Source organism: Pseudochaenichthys georgianus, chromosome 24, assembly GCF_902827115.2.
Source record: "Pseudochaenichthys georgianus chromosome 24, fPseGeo1.2, whole genome shotgun sequence".
NCBI classification, from domain to species: domain Eukaryota; kingdom Metazoa; phylum Chordata; class Actinopteri; order Perciformes; family Channichthyidae; genus Pseudochaenichthys; species Pseudochaenichthys georgianus.
This window is the reverse complement of record NC_047526.1, coordinates 12,683,226-12,702,269: the sequence shown is the minus strand read 5'-3', so window position 1 is coordinate 12,702,269 and position 19,044 is coordinate 12,683,226. Positions and strand designations below refer to the sequence as shown.

At 40.8% G+C, this 19,044-nt stretch overlaps 1 protein-coding gene across 3 annotated transcripts; it reads right to left on the bottom strand.

Moving 5' to 3' along the window:
- Nucleotides 1–61: 61 nt before the first annotated feature.
- agbl5 (AGBL carboxypeptidase 5) lies at nt 62–18,440 on the bottom strand. Of its 3 annotated transcripts, none has more exons than XM_034075952.2 (17): nt 18,365–18,440; nt 16,599–16,884; nt 15,839–16,010; nt 15,557–15,723; nt 14,811–14,988; nt 14,546–14,724; nt 12,604–13,135; nt 12,321–12,490; nt 11,497–11,632; nt 11,163–11,380; nt 10,431–10,630; nt 9,684–9,860; nt 5,089–5,231; nt 4,950–5,002; nt 4,121–4,299; nt 1,587–1,723; nt 62–1,489 (listed from the first exon to the last, which is right to left on the bottom strand). In XM_034075952.2, exons 2-17 carry the CDS (start codon nt 16,811–16,813, stop codon nt 1,412–1,414), a joined length of 2,934 nt encoding a protein of 977 aa, XP_033931843.1. In that variant the 5' UTR covers nt 16,814–16,884; nt 18,365–18,440; the 3' UTR covers nt 62–1,411. The 3 variants fall into 3 exon arrangements, with proteins under 3 accessions (XP_033931843.1, XP_033931844.1, XP_033931846.1); XM_034075953.2 differs by having other exon boundaries at nt 10,431–10,627; XM_034075955.1 differs by lacking the exons at nt 62–1,489; nt 1,587–1,723; nt 4,121–4,299; nt 4,950–5,002 and having other exon boundaries at nt 5,174–5,231; nt 9,500–9,860.
- Nucleotides 18,441–19,044: the final 604 nt, after the last annotated feature.

Below are 19,044 nucleotides of genomic sequence, written 5' to 3'. Positions count from 1 at the left end.
GCATGCACATTAGATACATTCTCATTGAGTTTATATATTGCAAAAAATGGCATTTTTCTCAAGTTCATTTATTAATACTTCAAGTTTGATTCAAGTTCCGACACAGTATTATATCAGTCACAGTTTAGGTAATTTGGTAAAAATCAGTTCATATGTGAATGGGTTAAGATATGCTCAAAACATTAAAAAAGACAAATCCTGACACTATTTGTCTTACATTATTTATATAATATGGTAATAAAGAACAGGTTGTTGGTATTTGTGTGCTGTGGAGCAAAACGTCCTAAAAGGAATGTGACAAGGAGAGTAACTTTGATACACAATATATAATAAGTGTAACACAATATCAACCGACGCTAATGTATTACATTTAAGCCACATGTCATGTGTAACTGGATTTTAGGTACATGTGTAAAATAAATGTCCAGTGTGACAGTTTCTGGTAGTCTGGAGTAGATACAGCCACTGCAAGGCTTTATGGGATTTGGGGTCCTCTCTCAAAAGGGCCTTTTTCACAAGCACCATCAACACTTAGAAACCCCCCGCTTAATTTACTTAAAATGTAGATTCAAAGCCTTTGATATTTTTCTGTAACATTACTCAGATTGCTGCTTTTGTCCTATCTAATATCTTACTAGTAGCTGCACCCTCCAAGTATTTATCCTAACATCACAGGTGATCTCATTCAATAGGATATGTGCAGATTATAATTGTTCCTATTTGCACTTACTTAGCTTTACCATATCACATTTATTTGCTGTGGATCAGTTTCAACATATCCTATTTAAACAATCTGTAAAAATGTCCATTAAGGGTGAATATCTTTTTATATGCAAAACACAAAGAACTTCTGTAATAATCACATATAAATACACACTTCACTCATATTTGTTTCTAAAATCGCAATGGAAATAAAGAGTTGCTGCTGTGCTCGTCAGACTGAATAAAAATAGTACAAGTGGCTGACTGCAGAAATACTTACCAGTGCATTACAGTGTTGGTCACAGTGCATTTAACTTATTTTTGGGGGGAGGGGACATCAGAAGGACAGGACTATAATCACAAAACAGATATGTGAGGTGCTATTTAAGAGTTAAAAGTCTATGGATTATTTGATAAGGAAGGTTTGTAAATCTCCCTACTTCTGCAACTGTTGTGGTTTCATTGAGCAAGGCACTACACCTCCAGCTGCCCCAGTAAAGCTGCCTATTGCCTGCTCAACAGTCTGATAATGTTTAACATCTGAATAAATAATGTTACATTATGTTTCATTGCACATTAAGATGCCTCAACTAATCCTCCCGTGATGACAGTGCCCCCTCCTGATTCCTAAATGGGTTTTGGTCACATTACAGTAAGTGAGGCTCAGCAAATACAGACGGACACAAGCGTCTCCTCTTCTGTGCAGTACTCAGGCTTCTCCACACAGGGTCACTGTCTCACACATGTTCACAGTCTCTGGCAGGGGCAGCACTGCAGCTTCCTCAACCTTTGAAGACAACATCATACAGTTTGAGTCATTTGATTCATTCATGTTCAACCTCCCTCTTGCATTAATTTGATGTGACAGTTGAAACTGTGTTCACCTCTTGCTCCGTTTCATCCGTCTCGTGTGCGGTTTCTATGATAGTGTCGTTTCCTTTGTAGCTGAGACTCATCTCTGGGCTTTTCGTCATTAGTGCTTTAGAGGCCAACTGCATGCCACTATCTTTTCCAGATACACCTGTAGAGGGAAATAAAAGTGATATGAAGTCGATGTATAGTGTGTGTGGTTTACATACAATAAGAGAGAAGTTATAAAGCAGTACCAAGCAGCAATTAATGTGTCTTCTGTAACGCTGTGAGACTTGTTAATAAAGGAGCCATATTGAGAGGTTTAAGTATGTGGTATGTGTTGGGGAAATATTTTCCAAAGCCCCATAACTTTGACCCAGTTTATCAGTTTATACTGACCTCACTGAGCTCAGGCACCTGTAGCCTTGGCTGCTGTGCTCGGCCCGTCTACACTACAGCGTCGAAAGCTCCAAGCAGCTCCAAGCTGCCCATTCATTTTCAATGGGGTGACGTCACGTAGCCGCGCTTTTTCGCCGAACTGAATTGTGGGTAGCCGAGCGAGGCGTCTCAGGCGACCCAGGCGACCAGAAGCGCCTGGACGCCGGAGTAGCCAGCGCCAGCCAATCAAATCCCGTTTCCCAAAATCTGACAGCTGAAGCACTAGCCAATCAAACCGCGTCTAAGCTGGGAGAGATATCCCGCCGTTCATTTCTATATTTCAAAAAAAGTCGGAGGAGAAACTAACTATCGCCGTAGCGAATCACCCGGTTTTGTATGACCAGACCCTCTTCACCTCCCGGGATACAAACCGGAGGAACCAGGCATGGAGGGAGGTGGCAGAGACAGTGGGGGAAACTGGTAGGTTTTCGCCTGTTTGGGGAGTTTATATATATATTGCTCGCATAAAATCCCCGGGTTTTTTTGCTTTGTATGTCGGGGGCGGGAGATTCATGTGATTGGTTGTTGGCCGTGTTGCTTGAATAAAATCCCCAAGCTCCAGACACGCCCAGCTCCAAGCTATTTTTGGAGCTGTAGTGTGGACGCTCCGTCAGTGCTTTGTCTCCCTGTTCCTGCCTGTTGGCGTCAGCTGATAGAGGTGTTATGCTTCGCCTGGTCGACCCAATCTCCATTCAGAAAACAAGCATTTTAAAAGGTTTTTCGCCTGCCGTCTGTCTGCAGACTTGTCAAGCATTAATTCATGGTTTTTACTAACCGGTATCAGTATGTTATTACGTCGGCATCATTTAGAAACGTGTATTATGCTACGTTCACACCGGACGCGATGCGACGTTTGGGGGCGGCGCGATTACATGTAAAGTCAATGCAGAGACGCGGACGGACGCAAATTCCCTCCGGCGGCGCGCATGAAGCGGTTGATGCATGCCGCGGCGCGATTGAAGGAGGCCGCGACAACCGCTCAGTTCAATTTTTTCAACTCGAGCGTCAAATTCGCGTGACACGATCACGCGGTAGCCAATCAGCGGGGAGGATCTCAGCCTGCCGTCAGTGATCTTGAACCACAAAACATCAGCCGTTAGCTGTTAGCAGTTAGCAGTTAGCACTCAGAGCTCACAGCTCCTCATATCTGTTCAGAAACTAGATAAAAGTGAAACAAGTACAAACCACAGACTGTCTGTGTCATGGCGAATACAGTCGATGGTTTATTTATGTCTATATGCCGTTGTTGTGAATGTGGACGCAGCATATACAAAGTTAGTTTAGCCTGATCGATCTGATCTCCATTCTGTAAACACGCATTTTAAAAGGTTTTTCGCCTGCCGTCTGTCTGCAGGCTTGTCAAAGCATTAATTCATGGTTTTTACTAACCATTATCAGTATGTTGTTATGTCGGCATCATTTTGAAACGTGTATTACAATTAAATCACGGTAAAATATGTTCATCTTGTTGTAGTTGTAGCCCCCTGGCCAGCGCGTCTTGTTTGAATAATGCGAGTAAACACAGCTGACAGCCGCGGTGAAACTCGAGCGTTTAGAGCGAAGCGAATATTCGCATCGCGTCCGGTGTGAACGCTGCAATAGGAGCGGGACTTTTACGACACATCTCCAAGTGGTTGACAAATCACAACAGAGTCGACCAGCTAACCAATCAGAGCAGACTGGGCTCTGGTTACAGACAGAGGGTGAAAAGAGGTGCTGCAGCACAGGCAGTTTGATAAAAATACCTTTTAAAGTAAACATGTCACAATAGAGACACAAAACACAAATATGAACCTGCAAATTAGTATATGTGCTCTTCAACACAAACAAGCTAATTGAGCAAGAAGTATCTCACCAATCTCTAAAATGACTGATATTGTCAATGTAGTCTGGTGGCTTTGAAAAGAGAATACATAGGGGCTATGTTTCACGGTGAATGTTTCATTGCTGCTTCTCCGTCCACAGCAACATATTGCTTAGCTACTGTGTGGGAACTACATTTTTCCAAACTGGGGATCTGCCGGCTGCCATCTTCTGTTCACTGTCTATGGATAAGTTGTGAATACAACCCCCCTTCAAACATCTAAACTACCCCTAATAGCAAAGCAACGTGTTTGTGTATACATGCCTGACAGCGACAGGTGTCGATGGAGGCCAGGTCTAAGCAGTTTCCAGACCTTCATGGTGGCTGTGTCCATATCTCCTGATGAGACGGGGTTAGTACCGGTAGGGGATTTCGCAGGAGGGGTTTCAGTTGACCCCACCCTCCTGATGGGGATACGGCTCATGGTAGGTTGCAGCTCACACCTGGGGATAAAGAGAAGTTGATATTGTTTTTAGTCATAGCAGGGATAAATGTTTAATGGAGAGAATGCAGAAGTAATTGCTTAATCATAATTTCCTTCAATATTTTGCACTGTTTTTAACGCTATGTGTTTATGGACTACTGCAGGAGTGCGGCCTAACACTTGGAAATAGCATTTATGCACCTCCTGTTCCCTTGCCTTTTAGTCAATAGTTTTTATGTGTTTTTATTGTTAGATACCTGGAATACGTTTTGTGGTTAAATTCAGCTTTAGAGAATTCCCATTGGGTTTTACAACATAAATGATGACGGCAAAAATCATACTCCTGTTATTTGTATCTTCCGAGTGGTGCTGATGTGAAATTCTTGCAAACCATGGTTACGTTTTAAAGCATAGCATCAACTTTTTACCCGTTGTGTTTGAATTTGCATATCACAATTCATAAAAGTGGTGCTTATTTCTGATGGTTTATTTCCTAACTAAAACTTCTAAGCATCTTTTGGTCTAAAATGAAATGGAAAAACCCAATTGGCCTTTTTTCGTCATTCCTGCAGCTTTCTATTACCAACCCTGGTTTGACTGATTTTTTGATTAATTATGTTTCCTGTGCGATTACAAATCTCTAAGATACATAGACAAGATAGGACTCACTTGCTACATTTGATGGAGGAAAGGATGTGATCAGGCCCCAGGTCTTTAGCAGTCTGTGACAGATGGAGACATTACAGTGAGGTTCACTGGTTATACAAGAAATGAGGAGAATTTGAATGAGCTAGAAAGGCCAGCTAACCTCTGTGCGCGCCTCTGGGGTGTGATGGGTGATTGTGAGACCCCGGCATCCTTTCCCCAAACGCCCAAGACGTATGGGGAAAGGTGTTCCTGACCAACCTGCCAAACTGGGTCCTCCACTCTGAAAGTCTGGGCAGCTGAGGCCTGTTAACCACACGAAGGACATACGAATAAACAAACAAATGATAAGGGAAAGGAAAAGCAGTGGTTGGCAGATGAGCAACACAAAGATGGACGCCAGGGTCATGCTCAACATTTTTTTTACAACAACATGTATCTATTACAGTTCATTCTCTTTATATTACATACAGGACATAAAAAGCGTGACTAAAAGAGCTTCAAATCTAAAAGAGGTTTACCTTCTTAGCAATTTTGAGCGTTTCTGGACAACAGACACAAACAGAGTGGACAGACATTAGAGGACACACACACAGGAGTTGCTTCACAAAGGGATAGTTTTTATTCCAGAGGTTGAACAGAGAGGCGGTGACAGACAGCAGCACATTCAAGAAGGTGGTATTCTGTTACACAGACAAACACTTAGTACCAGCCTTAGTCTGGTATAAAAGGTTAGCACCACATTGATGGAAACGGCACACACTTCTCATGAGGAGTATAAAGCAGAAAGACCTGGTGAGAATGCATTCAGTGTTTCCACATAAAGCGTTGTGTTATTCCTAAACATATATTAGCTTTAGGAGGGAAGCAACTGGGGAACAGGACATCACAGTTCACAGTGAGAATAAAGCTACAATACAGTCTTCAGGTCACTGATGCTAAATGTGTTGAATTCAATGGGCAGAGGCTACATTGAAATCATCCTCTTAGTTACATCACAAGGAGCCATCCGTACTCCAAAAGAGCATTACATTAGCAGAACGTGTTGGATCAGTCCAAGATTTCTCTTCCAGGCTTATATTACCTTTCTTTTTTAAACATTTACATTTATGTCAGAGAGAAAGTGCAGCAAGAGAATTACTGGCATCATTTTAACATTCTGCTCTATTGGGAAAAGGTCATAAAAGGTCCTAAATACGTCCCTTGATCTTAAAGGGACGGTTCAACCTAACAAAATACATATTTGTTGTCTTAACTGAAGTGCTATTTAACAATGTAAATTGTAATCGAGTGAGTTGTCGAGATATCAGTCGTAGAAATGCCAGCCTCTTTGAAATAACAGTGACGCAATAGAAAAATCAATTTCTAGGAATTATGACCCTCGTTACTCTGGATATCTCCAAAAATCATTAACTCACAGCAAAAAAAGCACTACAGGTAAACTGAACGGTTCCTTTAATGTCCAAATAATACTGCAGTTACAGAATATATATTCTGCCTGTATACTTAAAAATGATATAAAAAGATAATAGGTAAATAATCCCTTTTTTCACTTTACGTTTCCCCAAAACTCAGACAAAGCGGACAAATCAAAATATAATCCAAGAGTTTTGGTCAATAAAAAGAAATATGAGCAGATCCTCTAAAACCTCCTGCCTACAACAGACACCAGAGCAAGGCACACCATATGTACAATGTCACACAGCACTGGAGCGGACGTATCGCGACTCAGGACCAGATCATCTGAATTTGTATCTGTTGGATCAAATCGATATATGATCTGTTTAACCAGCTGCTCATTACACCGCTCAAAAGGGCCCTTCCTTAAACACAGACCACTCTGAGGAAAGCACACAAAGCTGAATTACAGACTACTATAATTCTACAAACAATCTATAAGGCTAACATATAGACCGAGACAACAAGACATGTTCTAACCTCTGCTAACCACAAAATAAATAAACTTTGACCATCGACAGCCTACTAAATACCTGCCAGGTTCAACATACTTTAGGTAACACACAAATGTGCTTGAATAAATAATGAGCAATGGTTTCTTCACCACTCTGATGAAACATGTAATAAAAGTTAATTGTATTAGAAAATTCTAAACACAGCGTCATCCAAAAGCTTGAAACACATTTTTTGTATATGATATTGCTTGCTGTCAAACAGCTCCATAAAGCAATCTTTTTACATATAAAGATTATCAGCGATGGTCAGCATTAGGCTACGCCGTGAACATCATAATGTGAAATCTAATATTGGACTGACAGTGGAATGACACAGGTGTCAGCACTACCAAGGAAATGAATAACAAACGAAAAACAAAACCACAATCTTTTCAAGATAAATGTGGTTTTCAGTCACTAAACTTACATTTTGTCCTTTCTGAACTGACTCCAGATATGTGTGCTCAGCTTGCGTTACAATAACATTACTGTTGGGAAAATACACAATTGAATCTTCCAATATCAGAGTAGCACATGATAACAACGGTAACTGTGTACGTAACAGGATGTATGATAACCTAGCAGAGCGTCAGGACACACTGTTTTTGATATGATAAGCTATGGGATGACGATTAACGTGATGATTCAGCCTCTGTGGAGATAGACATATGACAAGCATGATCATTTCTGACGTGGGCCTTAGCTAATCTAAGCTAAGCATTGTATACTGCTTTGAACCGGTATTCCTCCATCTTGAATACTGTGTATAGAAGCATGTGAAGGACACTGTTCAAGCCGGTGACGAGTGATATTTTTGAAAACATAATTATTATGTTAGAAAATATATCACTCGTCACCGGCTTGAGTTTCAAAACAGGATACATGTATTTATTATCCTTGCAAGAATGGAAGTAGCAATCACATACAGAGCATTTGGGACAACTAGTTCCTGAACAGAGTCCTTGAGATTAGCTAAGGCCCACGTCAGAAATGAGCATGCTTGAGGCTGAATCATCCTGTTAATCGATGTCACATAGCTTATCATATTGTGTCCTGACGCTCTTGTAGGTTATCATACATCCTGTTACGTACACAGTTAGTTGTTATCATGTGCTACTCTGATATTGGAAGAGTACATTGAGTATTTCCCCAACAATTACAGAGCAAAATACACTGAGTTGGGAAGTAGCTTTCAGCAAATGTACAAACACAGAAGCCACACTTTGATCCGGCTCATTCTAAAAGTTCTCAAAAAATAAATACAACAATAAATAATCAAAAAAAGTAAGTGCAATATGGCAAAAGTATCTCGTTCTAATTTGAGCTCTTTTTAAACAGCTCCCATTAAAACAGAAACCGTGTCAAAACAAGACAGTGTTATGAAAAGCCCTGGCTATTCCCCAAATGTCAGCACAGTAACATGGTATTCTTTGCAACTTATTACAGACTAAAAAAAATACTTAATCCAAGTAATGTTATCATTTAGTATAATTGTTCCAATATTAATGTGTGCCGCAAATATCTACTGTATGTTCTGCGAGTCCTGGGAGAAAAGGGAGATTATGTAGCCAAGACGCCCTTGCTTGATTTATGGTTTGAAATCAAATTCAAACTTTTCAGTCACAGTTGAGATTCGAGAAACGCTTCCACTCTCGAGTGTTATATTCATCCTAAAATGCTAATACTGTAGAAACATGTCTTTAAACTACGGAAAGAGGTAAGTGAGAAACAAAAGTCCTATAATCCATTCAAGGTCTGATATCAATGTTTTCTTTCCTGTGATTTAAGGCGAAAAAAAGGTATTTTGTCTGGATAATCTTTGAAACTTCCTGACATTTATCAATTCTTTAAGACCAAATGATTCTGGAAAATATATGAATTCAAACAATGAAAGGGTGGTGCACCTTAAAGATAAAACATACAAATGTTTACCTGGCAACACTTTTTTTCTGCCTGTTTCCACACACTAAACTCAAGTAACTCAGAAAGACTATACTGGCAAAAAGGATTATTTTTTCACCTTGAAAAACCTTTTGGAATTAAGTTACTGGGGCAAAACCTTTCTTTCCACCTGTTTTGCGCTCATTAATACAGGAAAGAAAGCAATTGATTGATACAGATTGGTCTGTATGATTGTGAGTGTAATAGAGACTAACTCATGTTTTAAGTGTATATTAATTATTGTGTGTGTACATGCCTGGGGACAGCAGATGGAAATGAGAGGAAATGGCATAAATCGTCTCTTCTCTTTGAGAAATGTATTTGTATGCATGGTCCTAGTTTCATAAAAACATAATAACTTAAAACATGGCAGAATACAATTTTTCTAATGTTTCTCACTTACCTCTCAGAACCTTCGTATTTAACAGATATGTGCAGAATGAAAAACAACGATACATGTATTTAAGGAACATTTTTGAATTGTTAGCACCAGTTTCAGACGCGCACACACCCACACACACACCGGAGAGCAAGCAGTGATTTGCACTTGTTTTGACCTAGAGTACTTGGAGTATCAGGCAGATGCCGTTTCTGTAAATTCAGTCTCTTAATATAGCTTCTAACACCTTGTCTGGTACTCCAAGCAGTTCTAAGAGCTCACACTCACTCAGCAAAACACACCTACGCCCAAGCTCTCACAGGTCAGGTCAAATTGAGTCCTGTGTGGATCCAGCTGGAGCGGTGGGGGGTGCCGGCAGGCCCTGAAGGAGCAGGGGGCTCAGTTTGGAGAGCAGCCCGGGGCGGGGCAGAGCCTGCAGGGAGGGGAGCAATGTGGAGAGGCTGGGGGACTGGAGGGAGTACAGACCTGTCATAGTGACGGAGGCCACGATGGGACAGGAGCCCACCGCACACACCGACGAAGACGAGGAAGAGGAGGAGGAAGGGGGTGAGGCGGGGGGGCGGGAGGGTGCGTGGCTATTGCTGGGAGACCGTAGGATGGAGCGGTGGTGGGGGGGGCGTCTCTTCTCCTGAGGCTTAGGGTCTACGGAGAGGGAGACACACACGTGCTCAGAGACATGCAGGGATGGGGTACACACACATAAGCTCTCCTTCACATTAGCGACTTAGCGAGATGGAAGAATTATGTATGATGGAATAAAATGCAAACATTTCAGCTTCATGGAAATCTTCTTTTTGTATAAATAACCAATTTGATCTGGGTGTTTTTTGGAACAGGGCTCATGGGGTTTCATCTGGGTATGCAAATAATGTAAAGGTAAAAAATGCATGCACAGGTGGTAAGGTCATATGGAGGTCATGCAGGGGTCATACTGATGTTTCAGGCCATAGGAACACCAGGACAGTACTCAATGTGTCTCTAAATTCCAGCCAACTCCCAACATTTCTGGTGATACGTTTTCTAAGTCTGATCTAATTTTTTTTCTCTTTGTTCATACATTTAAAAAAGTATAACGTAGTATAATGTAAGTTTGTATTTTTTATAACAGAATATGTGATGTTTAGAAAAAAAATAAGAAGAGCGAAGGTACACCCAGAGGGGGGATAGAAGTGCCAGCCAGCAACAGAAGCGATGGTTAAGGGGTCGACTCACCCCTGACCGGCCCGAGTGCCTTGTTGCCTCCACGTCCGCTGGTATGCGTGCTGTTGTGCTGCGTGTGGGTGCGGGGCGGGGGGCAGCCGAACGTAAAGCTGGGGGAGTTGTGCATCTTCGGGGAGGGCGTCTGGCTGCTGTGGCTGTTACAGCGAATGCGATTGAGGGCGTTCTCCGACGTTGAGCCAGACAGACAGCTGCTTGGAAGAGACAAACAGGAAGACCTTAATGTAACATACAAATAGGCTAGGGAACTGAAGTGTAGCCTTTTTTGGGGATGTATAGAGTTATTAAACGGCTTAGCTGAAAAGTTGATTCTGATTGGTCAATTTGGACATTCAACAGTCCTTTTCGATAGCAGAACGCTGCTAAGGACGTTCTGATAAAGGGACCATGTGCAGTCATATCAATTTAGATCAAGTCATATCAAGTTTTCCTCCATCAGGAAACCTCATAGAATACTTTCTGAATGAGAGCGTAAAACTTTGGATTTATGATAGCTAAAATGTCCAGAGTAAAGAAAAGAAAAAGAGAACAAGAAAACAAGACAAGAGAAGGAAAGAGCTAAAGAGAGCTGGAGGAAAGAAAAATCTGAAGAAGTAAAGGACGACAGACAGGAAGTAAACACTTAAGGGAACAAGGTATAACGGTCCCTTTATGGACTGGGAGTGTTTAAACATTTTCGCTATAATAACCAGCTCACTGCATATCGTCGTTTACATGTAAACTCACTTGTTGAAGCTCTTTGGCGGGGAGGCCTTGCTGCCGTTGTGGTGAATTCTTGGCGCAGGATGAACGTGGATGTGTGCGTTCAGGCCTTTGCTGTTGCGGACGTGCTTCAGGATCCAAGCTCGAAGGTTCGTCAAGCAGCTGTGCTCCGACAGCACCAGGCGAGGCCAGGGGTTACACTCCACCATATCCAGGGCTGAGATAGCCACGGCACGCCCCACCTGATTCACAACATCAATCAGGAGGATGCGTCATGTTTCATTTAAGTACCCTTGCAATCACATTCCTTACTGAATGAGAAGTTACACCTGGACAGAAAACACTCTTGTTTTCTTACCTGCTCAAATATTTCTGGAGTGTATTTCGGAGGGAATGATGGAGGTGGAGGTGGGGTTGCCCGTCCGTTGTCATGGCAAGCAGGTGGGATGGTGTTCATGGATTTTCCAGTGTTGTAGTTGCACTCCAAAGTGTAGCTGGTTGGGATCCAATAACAGAAACATTTATAAAACATATACATTAACAGCAAGCAAATGTTTTTAAACTTTATGAGTTAACATCAGACCATTCATATTTATTGTAATGACAGAGAAAGGGCTGATGGCAGACTGATGGTAATTAACTGGGCGATAAATTGCCTTTATAAATTAATTTGAATGACTGGTTTATGGGTTGTTTATTTATGGAATTGGGGTAGTAACAGTATGGACATTTTTTTTATTTAAAAGGACAAGCAAGTACTGGGGTTCAGTAATGGTTTGTCGAAGGTACGTTTTCATTTGATTAATCCCGATAGGATTGCTTTTGTAAAAAACACACTTATTTGTATTTTTCCCTTTTTGGGTCAACTTAGATTTCTTTAGGAGAAAAAAGGTTTACATTTAGTTGAAATAGGGTTAGTAGAGTGTTGTCAAATTACATTTTATTTGTAGGCAATATCGCCCAGTCCTACTGGTTATATATTTTACATTTTGGCATAGTTAAATATGAGTAAAACACCATGAAATATTAAAAGGTGGGTAATCACATTTCTTTAATTCCAGGAAGGTGTATTTTTTTCTATCCAAAACAAAACAATTGTTTTTTAAATGGATCATTGAAAGTTGCTATGTGCTATTGGAGCGACTACCATCAACTCTTGATGCTTTGTGAATCCAATCTGACCTGTGAAGCAGCCCTATGGCCTTGTGAATGGCCACCCTCCCGCTGCCTTCTTTGGACTGGCCGTCTCTCTTGTCTCGTGCATACATGTTTTTCTCTGAAAAGTTACAGCCCTGGAAATCGAAGTTGGCCGAGTTGATGGCTATCAGCCTTGGATACAGCATGTTCTCTACCTGCAGAGGGAGTGAACAAGAGCTTAGATGTGCATGACAAAACGTATTAGTGCTGTCGCTGCTGGAGAAGAATATTTCAAGAAAAGACAAAAAACAAGAATCAAAGCATTTACCTGCTGGCTCTCGTCAGAGAGGTTATTCCCGTACATGAAGCACCCCCGTTTAGAGGCGTGGCCGTGTAGGTCCACATAATACGCCACACCTGCCTCCTGGGCTGGAATTGACTCATGTTCCTCCACCTGTGGTACTGTTTCCTCAACAGTAACAGGAAGTACAGTCTCCGGAGAGCTTGATGACATGTTTAGGTCCCCTTTCTCCATCTCGTTGGTAACCCAGCCATTTTCCTCCATCACCATGGGAACTTCTGGCGATGCAGGATTTGCGTCTTTCTCCGCATTTCGTTGGTTTAAGCTAACTTCAAGGGCTGTGAAGGGAGGAGACTGGTGCTGATTGGCGGGTGGATTGCTAAGGGGCGGGGCCTGCATGTTTGAGGGGCTGTTAAAGTGAGTGCTGGACTGTGTGTTGTGCAGGCGGTTGTGTGTGTGGTGGTAGAGCAAAAGTGTTTTGGCTGCATAGATGGAAGGGTGCAGCTCAGGGCTGGGGTTCAGGTACTGTCTGTTCAAGTTCACACCCCTGGAATCAGTCCTGCAAAAAAGAGAGTTACCATTACCAAAACATTTAAAATACCATCGATAAAATGTATTGTGGATAGTGGGACAGCCGAAGTCCTGCCATGCATTTCTCCAATGAAGTAGGTCTTGGAAATCAATGGCACTTTGTGCTAATTTTCTAAAAAGGTTCCCACATTAGCTTGAAGAGGAAGCAGCAGACCCTGACACTGTTAACTGATACCCCTAAAACAGCATTGTCTGAGACACAGTGACGCAGTTTCAACCCATATCTGCTCAACACTTGACATCCGACCTGGCTCCTCTCACCTCTGCCAGACCAGCAGTGTGTGCGTTTACATGCACTTACTGTAAATGACTGGATTACAGCTGGCTTTCTGCAGTAACCTGGGAACTTAAATGTCATATACACTACTAGAAAACTTGTTTCCATAATTGAGTAGGAGCAGAACCTTACTTCTTCAGTTAGATGTATGTATCATACCTTATTATGTATGTATCAGGGTTTTAATCAGCTTTTTATATGTATGAAAATGTATAGGACACATTTCAGGAAGGGGAAGTATCCCTGTGACTGAAGGATGGTAGGAAAAAGGAGTTTAAACTATACCAATTGTGAGGGAAATATTTTGTTGTGTGTTTGTACCAAAAAGCATTTTGTGTTTCACATAGGTCTGCCATAACTTAGAGCAGGGGGTTAAAGGTTAAAGGGTTAAAGGTTCCGCTTTCCTGTTGGGGGACTGTGACTAACTGCCAGAGGACTTTAACAGACTGTCTTTGTCTCTGAATCCATGTGTTTTTGTGATTATCGATCAGAAGACGCGCGAAATAGAGGCTCCTCCTTGATTATCTGTGTAGATTTGCGCTGTGTTTCTGTGTAATCTTCAGTGTTGGCTGGGGAATCACATGATGAAGTCGTGTGAGAACCCTGCCAATGCTCCCGGCCGTGGCTCTCAATAAACTCAGGTGTTTGATATAAAGCGGACTCCAGCCTCCATTCCTTCCATCTACATTGCTGAAAAGAAAATCTCTCTCACACCAATCACTGAGTCAGACAAGTTTTAACTCATGTTAAAATAATTTTAAAACTCATTTTTACTAGTTTAAGATAAAAACATAGAGAAATTCAGGTGTCATAGCGGCAACACCGATAAGAGACAAAGGGAACAAAGGATAACACCGGTAAGCGTAAAATAGATAAATAAAAATTAGATACATAAAACATGTAATAAGTATGTAAGATATAGTCTAAATGTGAATAAAACCAATTAAATTAGGTAAAACCGTTAACATATATAGATGTATTCTTTACTCATGTCCATTAAGTTGCACTTTCTGATCAACTTGATAAATAAATAAATGAAAATAAATGTTGACAATGTGGTTTGTTGAGCACAGTGCAGGTGAGAACATGGGCAGTTCTTACCTGTAGTGCCCACGGACGACCCCGTCCGGGTTGAGCATGGGAATGAGCTTGAACACAAACATGTTTCTCAGTGCATGAGCACGGGGGTCATCTCTTCTTAGGATAAAGTTTAGGAAACCGTTGAACACAAAGGATGACGGAGTCTCCCCGGGGTGCACTCTGCTGCTGAGGAAAAACACCTGCGAAACACACAAGGGTCAGCATCACTGCTTTGACAGAGCAAAAGAGAAAAGAGATTCTGTGTTTATGTTGAATTGAGTGATACCCTTTTGCTGGAGAAGCGGTGTGGTCGTGGAGTGTTTGTGTCTGGAAACAGTTTAGGCAGGCGGGGTTCTCTCTCCTCTTGCATCCCGTTGCAGTTGGTCACAGTGAGCAGGTCCACCCTATTGCCATCCAGAGAGTGGCACAGCAACTCCCTGTGATAATACACACTGTCCGGGGCACTGACAGAGGGAGGAAGGAGATTGGTGGCGGAGAAAGTCAGAAAATGTACAATTTAGAGGGGCAGGGGGAAAAAACGAAATTAAGGTAAGTTTTCAAATAACGACGTTTTTAAACATGGCTGTGTGTGCGTGGGAGCTGAGTTGCATTTAAGCATTTTTCAGCTGGATAAAAAGGCGAAGATGTATTTGGTATTATTAATACTTTATATACTGTATATTTAGATAAATATATGATTACATTGAATATGTTTAAATTCTGATAATGATCATTAGAATTAATACATGTCCTTCAGCTTTTCAGTTTGAACTATGACGTAGGTTACCCCTACTAGCTCAAGGCTAAAACGTAGCCACTTACGTACCATGGTTTAGGTTGCTCATCAGAACTCAACTCTGTATACTTTCTAAGAAGATACTACAAAGCTGTGAAATGGAAATACATTGTTTAATCCTTTTCAAATCTGCATTCTCCGGAAATGTGTCCTTCTCAAGTCAACGGTTAAGCATACAATAGCGTCTACCTCCCATAGTATGTGTGTTTGAGGGCAAGATGATGTGTTTGTTTTACCTGCTCGGACTGAGTTGAGCAGCATTGGTGAAGCTCTTGTCAAACTGCTGCAGCATCTCCTGGCTCTCACTGTAGGAGAACGGGAAGCAGAAAGAGAAGAAGGTGGTTGCCCCGCGAGCCTCCAACAGCCGGTGAGTGAACGAGAGGATGAACTGGTTATCTACAATCTGCAAAACCACAGAAAAAACAGAACAAGGGATATTTTATATAAAACATAAGAGCATTCAGGCTTGCTGGCACCTGATGCCCACTTCCTCCCTGACAGCCAGGGTGCGTACATACCTCACATGTGGGTCTGTCTCGGATCCTTTCCCACCGGTTCTTGCCAGGTAAAGTGCGTACAAGAGGAGCCATGCCCTGGCTGTAGAGCTTCCTCTGGTTGTTCATGTTCATCACATTGATCTTCAGTATCTTCCCTGGTGCAGCACCCCGTACACTGAAGTAATACCACGATCTGAAACAGCAAAAACACATGTGTATTTCCAAAAAGAAATTGCTAATAGGTGCAATTTTGTGCAATTATTATATTTAAATGTCATGGTTTGTGGCTTCAAATGGTTATGAAAACAAGATAATGGAATTGCCTAGAGGTTTGAAAATGATGTTCTCATTTTTTATTGTGTTATTTAAAACCTCAGGCACCACTTTCCTTTACAGTGGTGAACTTTGACCCATCACTTAAAGCCAAAACTAAATCTCCAATTTAAGATTTATTAAATGTTGGTGACTAAACCAGATTGCAATATTACCTATTTCCTAAATAATCTGAGATTCAATCACAAATGTACCAAACAATTAAGGACAAGAAAACATATTGAATCAGATCACAGTCAACAATTTGAAAGCGCTCTTTAAATGTTACAAAAGAGGTGATCTGTTTGTTTTAATATCATTTATTTTATTAATGTTGATGTGTATATCTTTTTTTTTTTTTGTTTGTTTGTTTGTTATTAGATAATATAAAATTCAAGTTTTAGAAAATGTGTTGTAAATACATTTTTCTGACCTCATGTGAATAACATAAAATAATTACATATTATACCTGTTTCCATTCTCATGTTCCGTGCCGGCGCAGTCTGGCTGTGTCCACAAATTGAACTCATAGTCAGGAGTAAGGTTGGATCCTGAGAGGGTGTTCCCACTGGGCGCTATATCGGTAGAAGGGCTGGAGTTGCCCTTCTCCACCTTCTCCACACGTCCCAGGTTCCCTGAGTCAAACTTGGAGCTGAACACAATATTACCAAAGCGAGCCTCCATGGTTCCTGACTCTCTCTTGTCTCCTTTCGTGGTTTTTGTGAAGTGCCAGTCAGTGGTCTGACATAAACAACCTGTAGTGAGATCAGACAAGTACAATTACATTAACTCTGAGAAATAAAATGCAACAGAGCTGGTGGAAAAAACTAAAATAGGAGTGACATGTGAATCCAACAACCCTCAAACAGCGACTCAGTCTCACACGTTGCAGGCTTATATTATACAGACAGGTCATCACTTATTTACAGTTTTGTGACAGCCTGTCAGCATCCTCGTTACTCAATGGTATTACGAAAATGCTGAACTGTTGATCATTAGGGCTGCATTCAACGTTTTTTACAGTTAATCCACAGCTTTTTTTTCTAGATTGATAATAATTCGGTCTATAAAATGCCAGACAATATTTTAACATTTCCATCCCAATGTCTTCAAATCAAAGGTGATTTGATCAAATGTCTTGCTTTGTCAGTTAAATAAATACTTGTATTAATATGTAAAACAGAGAGAAGCTGTTCATTTTTGCATTAACAATGATTTGAACATGAACCATAAATCAATTATCAAAATAGTTGACTATTATAATGTTTCTGTCTTTTGATTAGTTGATAGTCTATTCATCTGCAGCTTTATTGATCATATACAACATATTGTAAAAGGGAATGCGTCTAATAGAAACTAAAATGTAATGCCTTAATGGTAGTTCTAGATATTAGAAATTGCATTCTATACATTTATATCTTTAATTTGGTATTAATAAAATACATTTTCAGGTGACCCAAAAAATAATTGCTTAACTATCTCTGAACACCAGATCGAAAATGAAATATATCGGTAATATAAATTGTGACTTACACGTTACAATGAAGATGAAGATTTATTTTTACATTTTACATTTAATTTGCCATACAAGTATATTCAGTCTTGCCAGTTAAGATCTCATTAGACATACAATTAATATGAAAATGCAAATGTAGACCAAATGCAAAACACCGACATCGTGAGGTCGCTAAAGAGAATACAACCACGGACAAACTACTATATTTTGTACAGTTACAAGCGAGAATTATGAGTGCATCGTAGCTATGGCGCAGATAAATTGTTGCGCAGTTGCATACTCATCATGTATGACAACATAACTGCACGTCTATCCTGTGGGACAACATGATGGCTGCTGTTTGGTTTCACTAACAGCCATAACAACAACAGCTGAGCGAGAACACAGAGTAGGGGGAGTGAACTAACGGCTGCAAGCGACACAGTCGGTAATCAAGATATTCTCTTTTAATATTATTAAAACCAGCTAATGCAAGCTAATATTTCCCACTATCTGAGTCGTACTGTTCAATGTAATAACGGTAATGTTACACACAGCTAATAACGCTAGCTAGTTCCTAAGCTACGGAGGCTAACTTAGCTACACAACAAGCAGTCGTAGGTCGAAACGACAGTATTTTTTATAGAATACACGATGTTCCCTCGGTACACTGTTAACACATTTAAGCCAAACAAATTATTTAACATGAAACAATGCTTTTTGTAGTAATACAAGGCTACCTTATGTGCGTTCCTTGTCCATTACTGTTTTCATCTTCCTCTAACCTCAATTCATTGCTGGGATGTTGAGTTCAGGTTTCTCTGTAGAAATGACCACTGAAGGGAAATGTCGATTTTTTTACAGTAACAAGTGGTTGGATGTTTGATGTGATTGTTATTAAGGGGTTCTGATATGGAAAATGTTGTTTTATTAAAACCAGCTGTACAAGTAACCGAGTTTAGCAATAAGAGACAATTAGAACAGTTGATACGTTTATACGTGCACATTTTTTTAATTCATCAATGGATTTGGTTTTTTGACCTGTGTGGTGGCCCTGCACTGTGAACGTCCCTGGTTGAGAGCTGTATCCATACATTAATGTTGTGCTCAAAGTGCATCATATTGATGCATTTAACTTCAACATTTAAAAAAAAAAAAAATCTTCCTGGGGGTGCATGCCCCCGGCCCCCCCAAGAGTATGTGAGGTTCACCCCCAAATAAAGCAGGTTAAAATAATTAAATTGCATTCATTTTATTTGAGTAAACACTGAAAACGGGTCCCACAGACCCAAACAGCACAAGGTAAGCATATAATAATGTTAAAATATACAAAATATACACTGCAAGAAACAAAAAAAGAGGAGTAAAAGTAGCTCACAGGTGGGGCTTGAAAAGCGGGGAATAGAACAAGTTTAAGAAC

Excerpts from the sequence above, each read along its gene's own strand:
- agbl5 (XM_034075952.2), bottom strand. The coding sequence starts at position 16,813 with ATGGAGGCTCGCTTTGGTAATATTGTGTTCAGCTCCAAGTTTGACTCA. Across the intron at positions 14,989-15,556 it reads GCTCAACTCAGTCCGAGCAG|TGCCCCGGACAGTGTGTATT; the intron begins GTAAAACAAACA and ends TCCCTCTGTCAG. Across the intron at positions 5,232-9,683 it reads GGCCTCCGTCACTATGACAG|GCCTCAGCTGCCCAGACTTT; the intron begins GTCTGTACTCCC and ends TGTGGTTAACAG.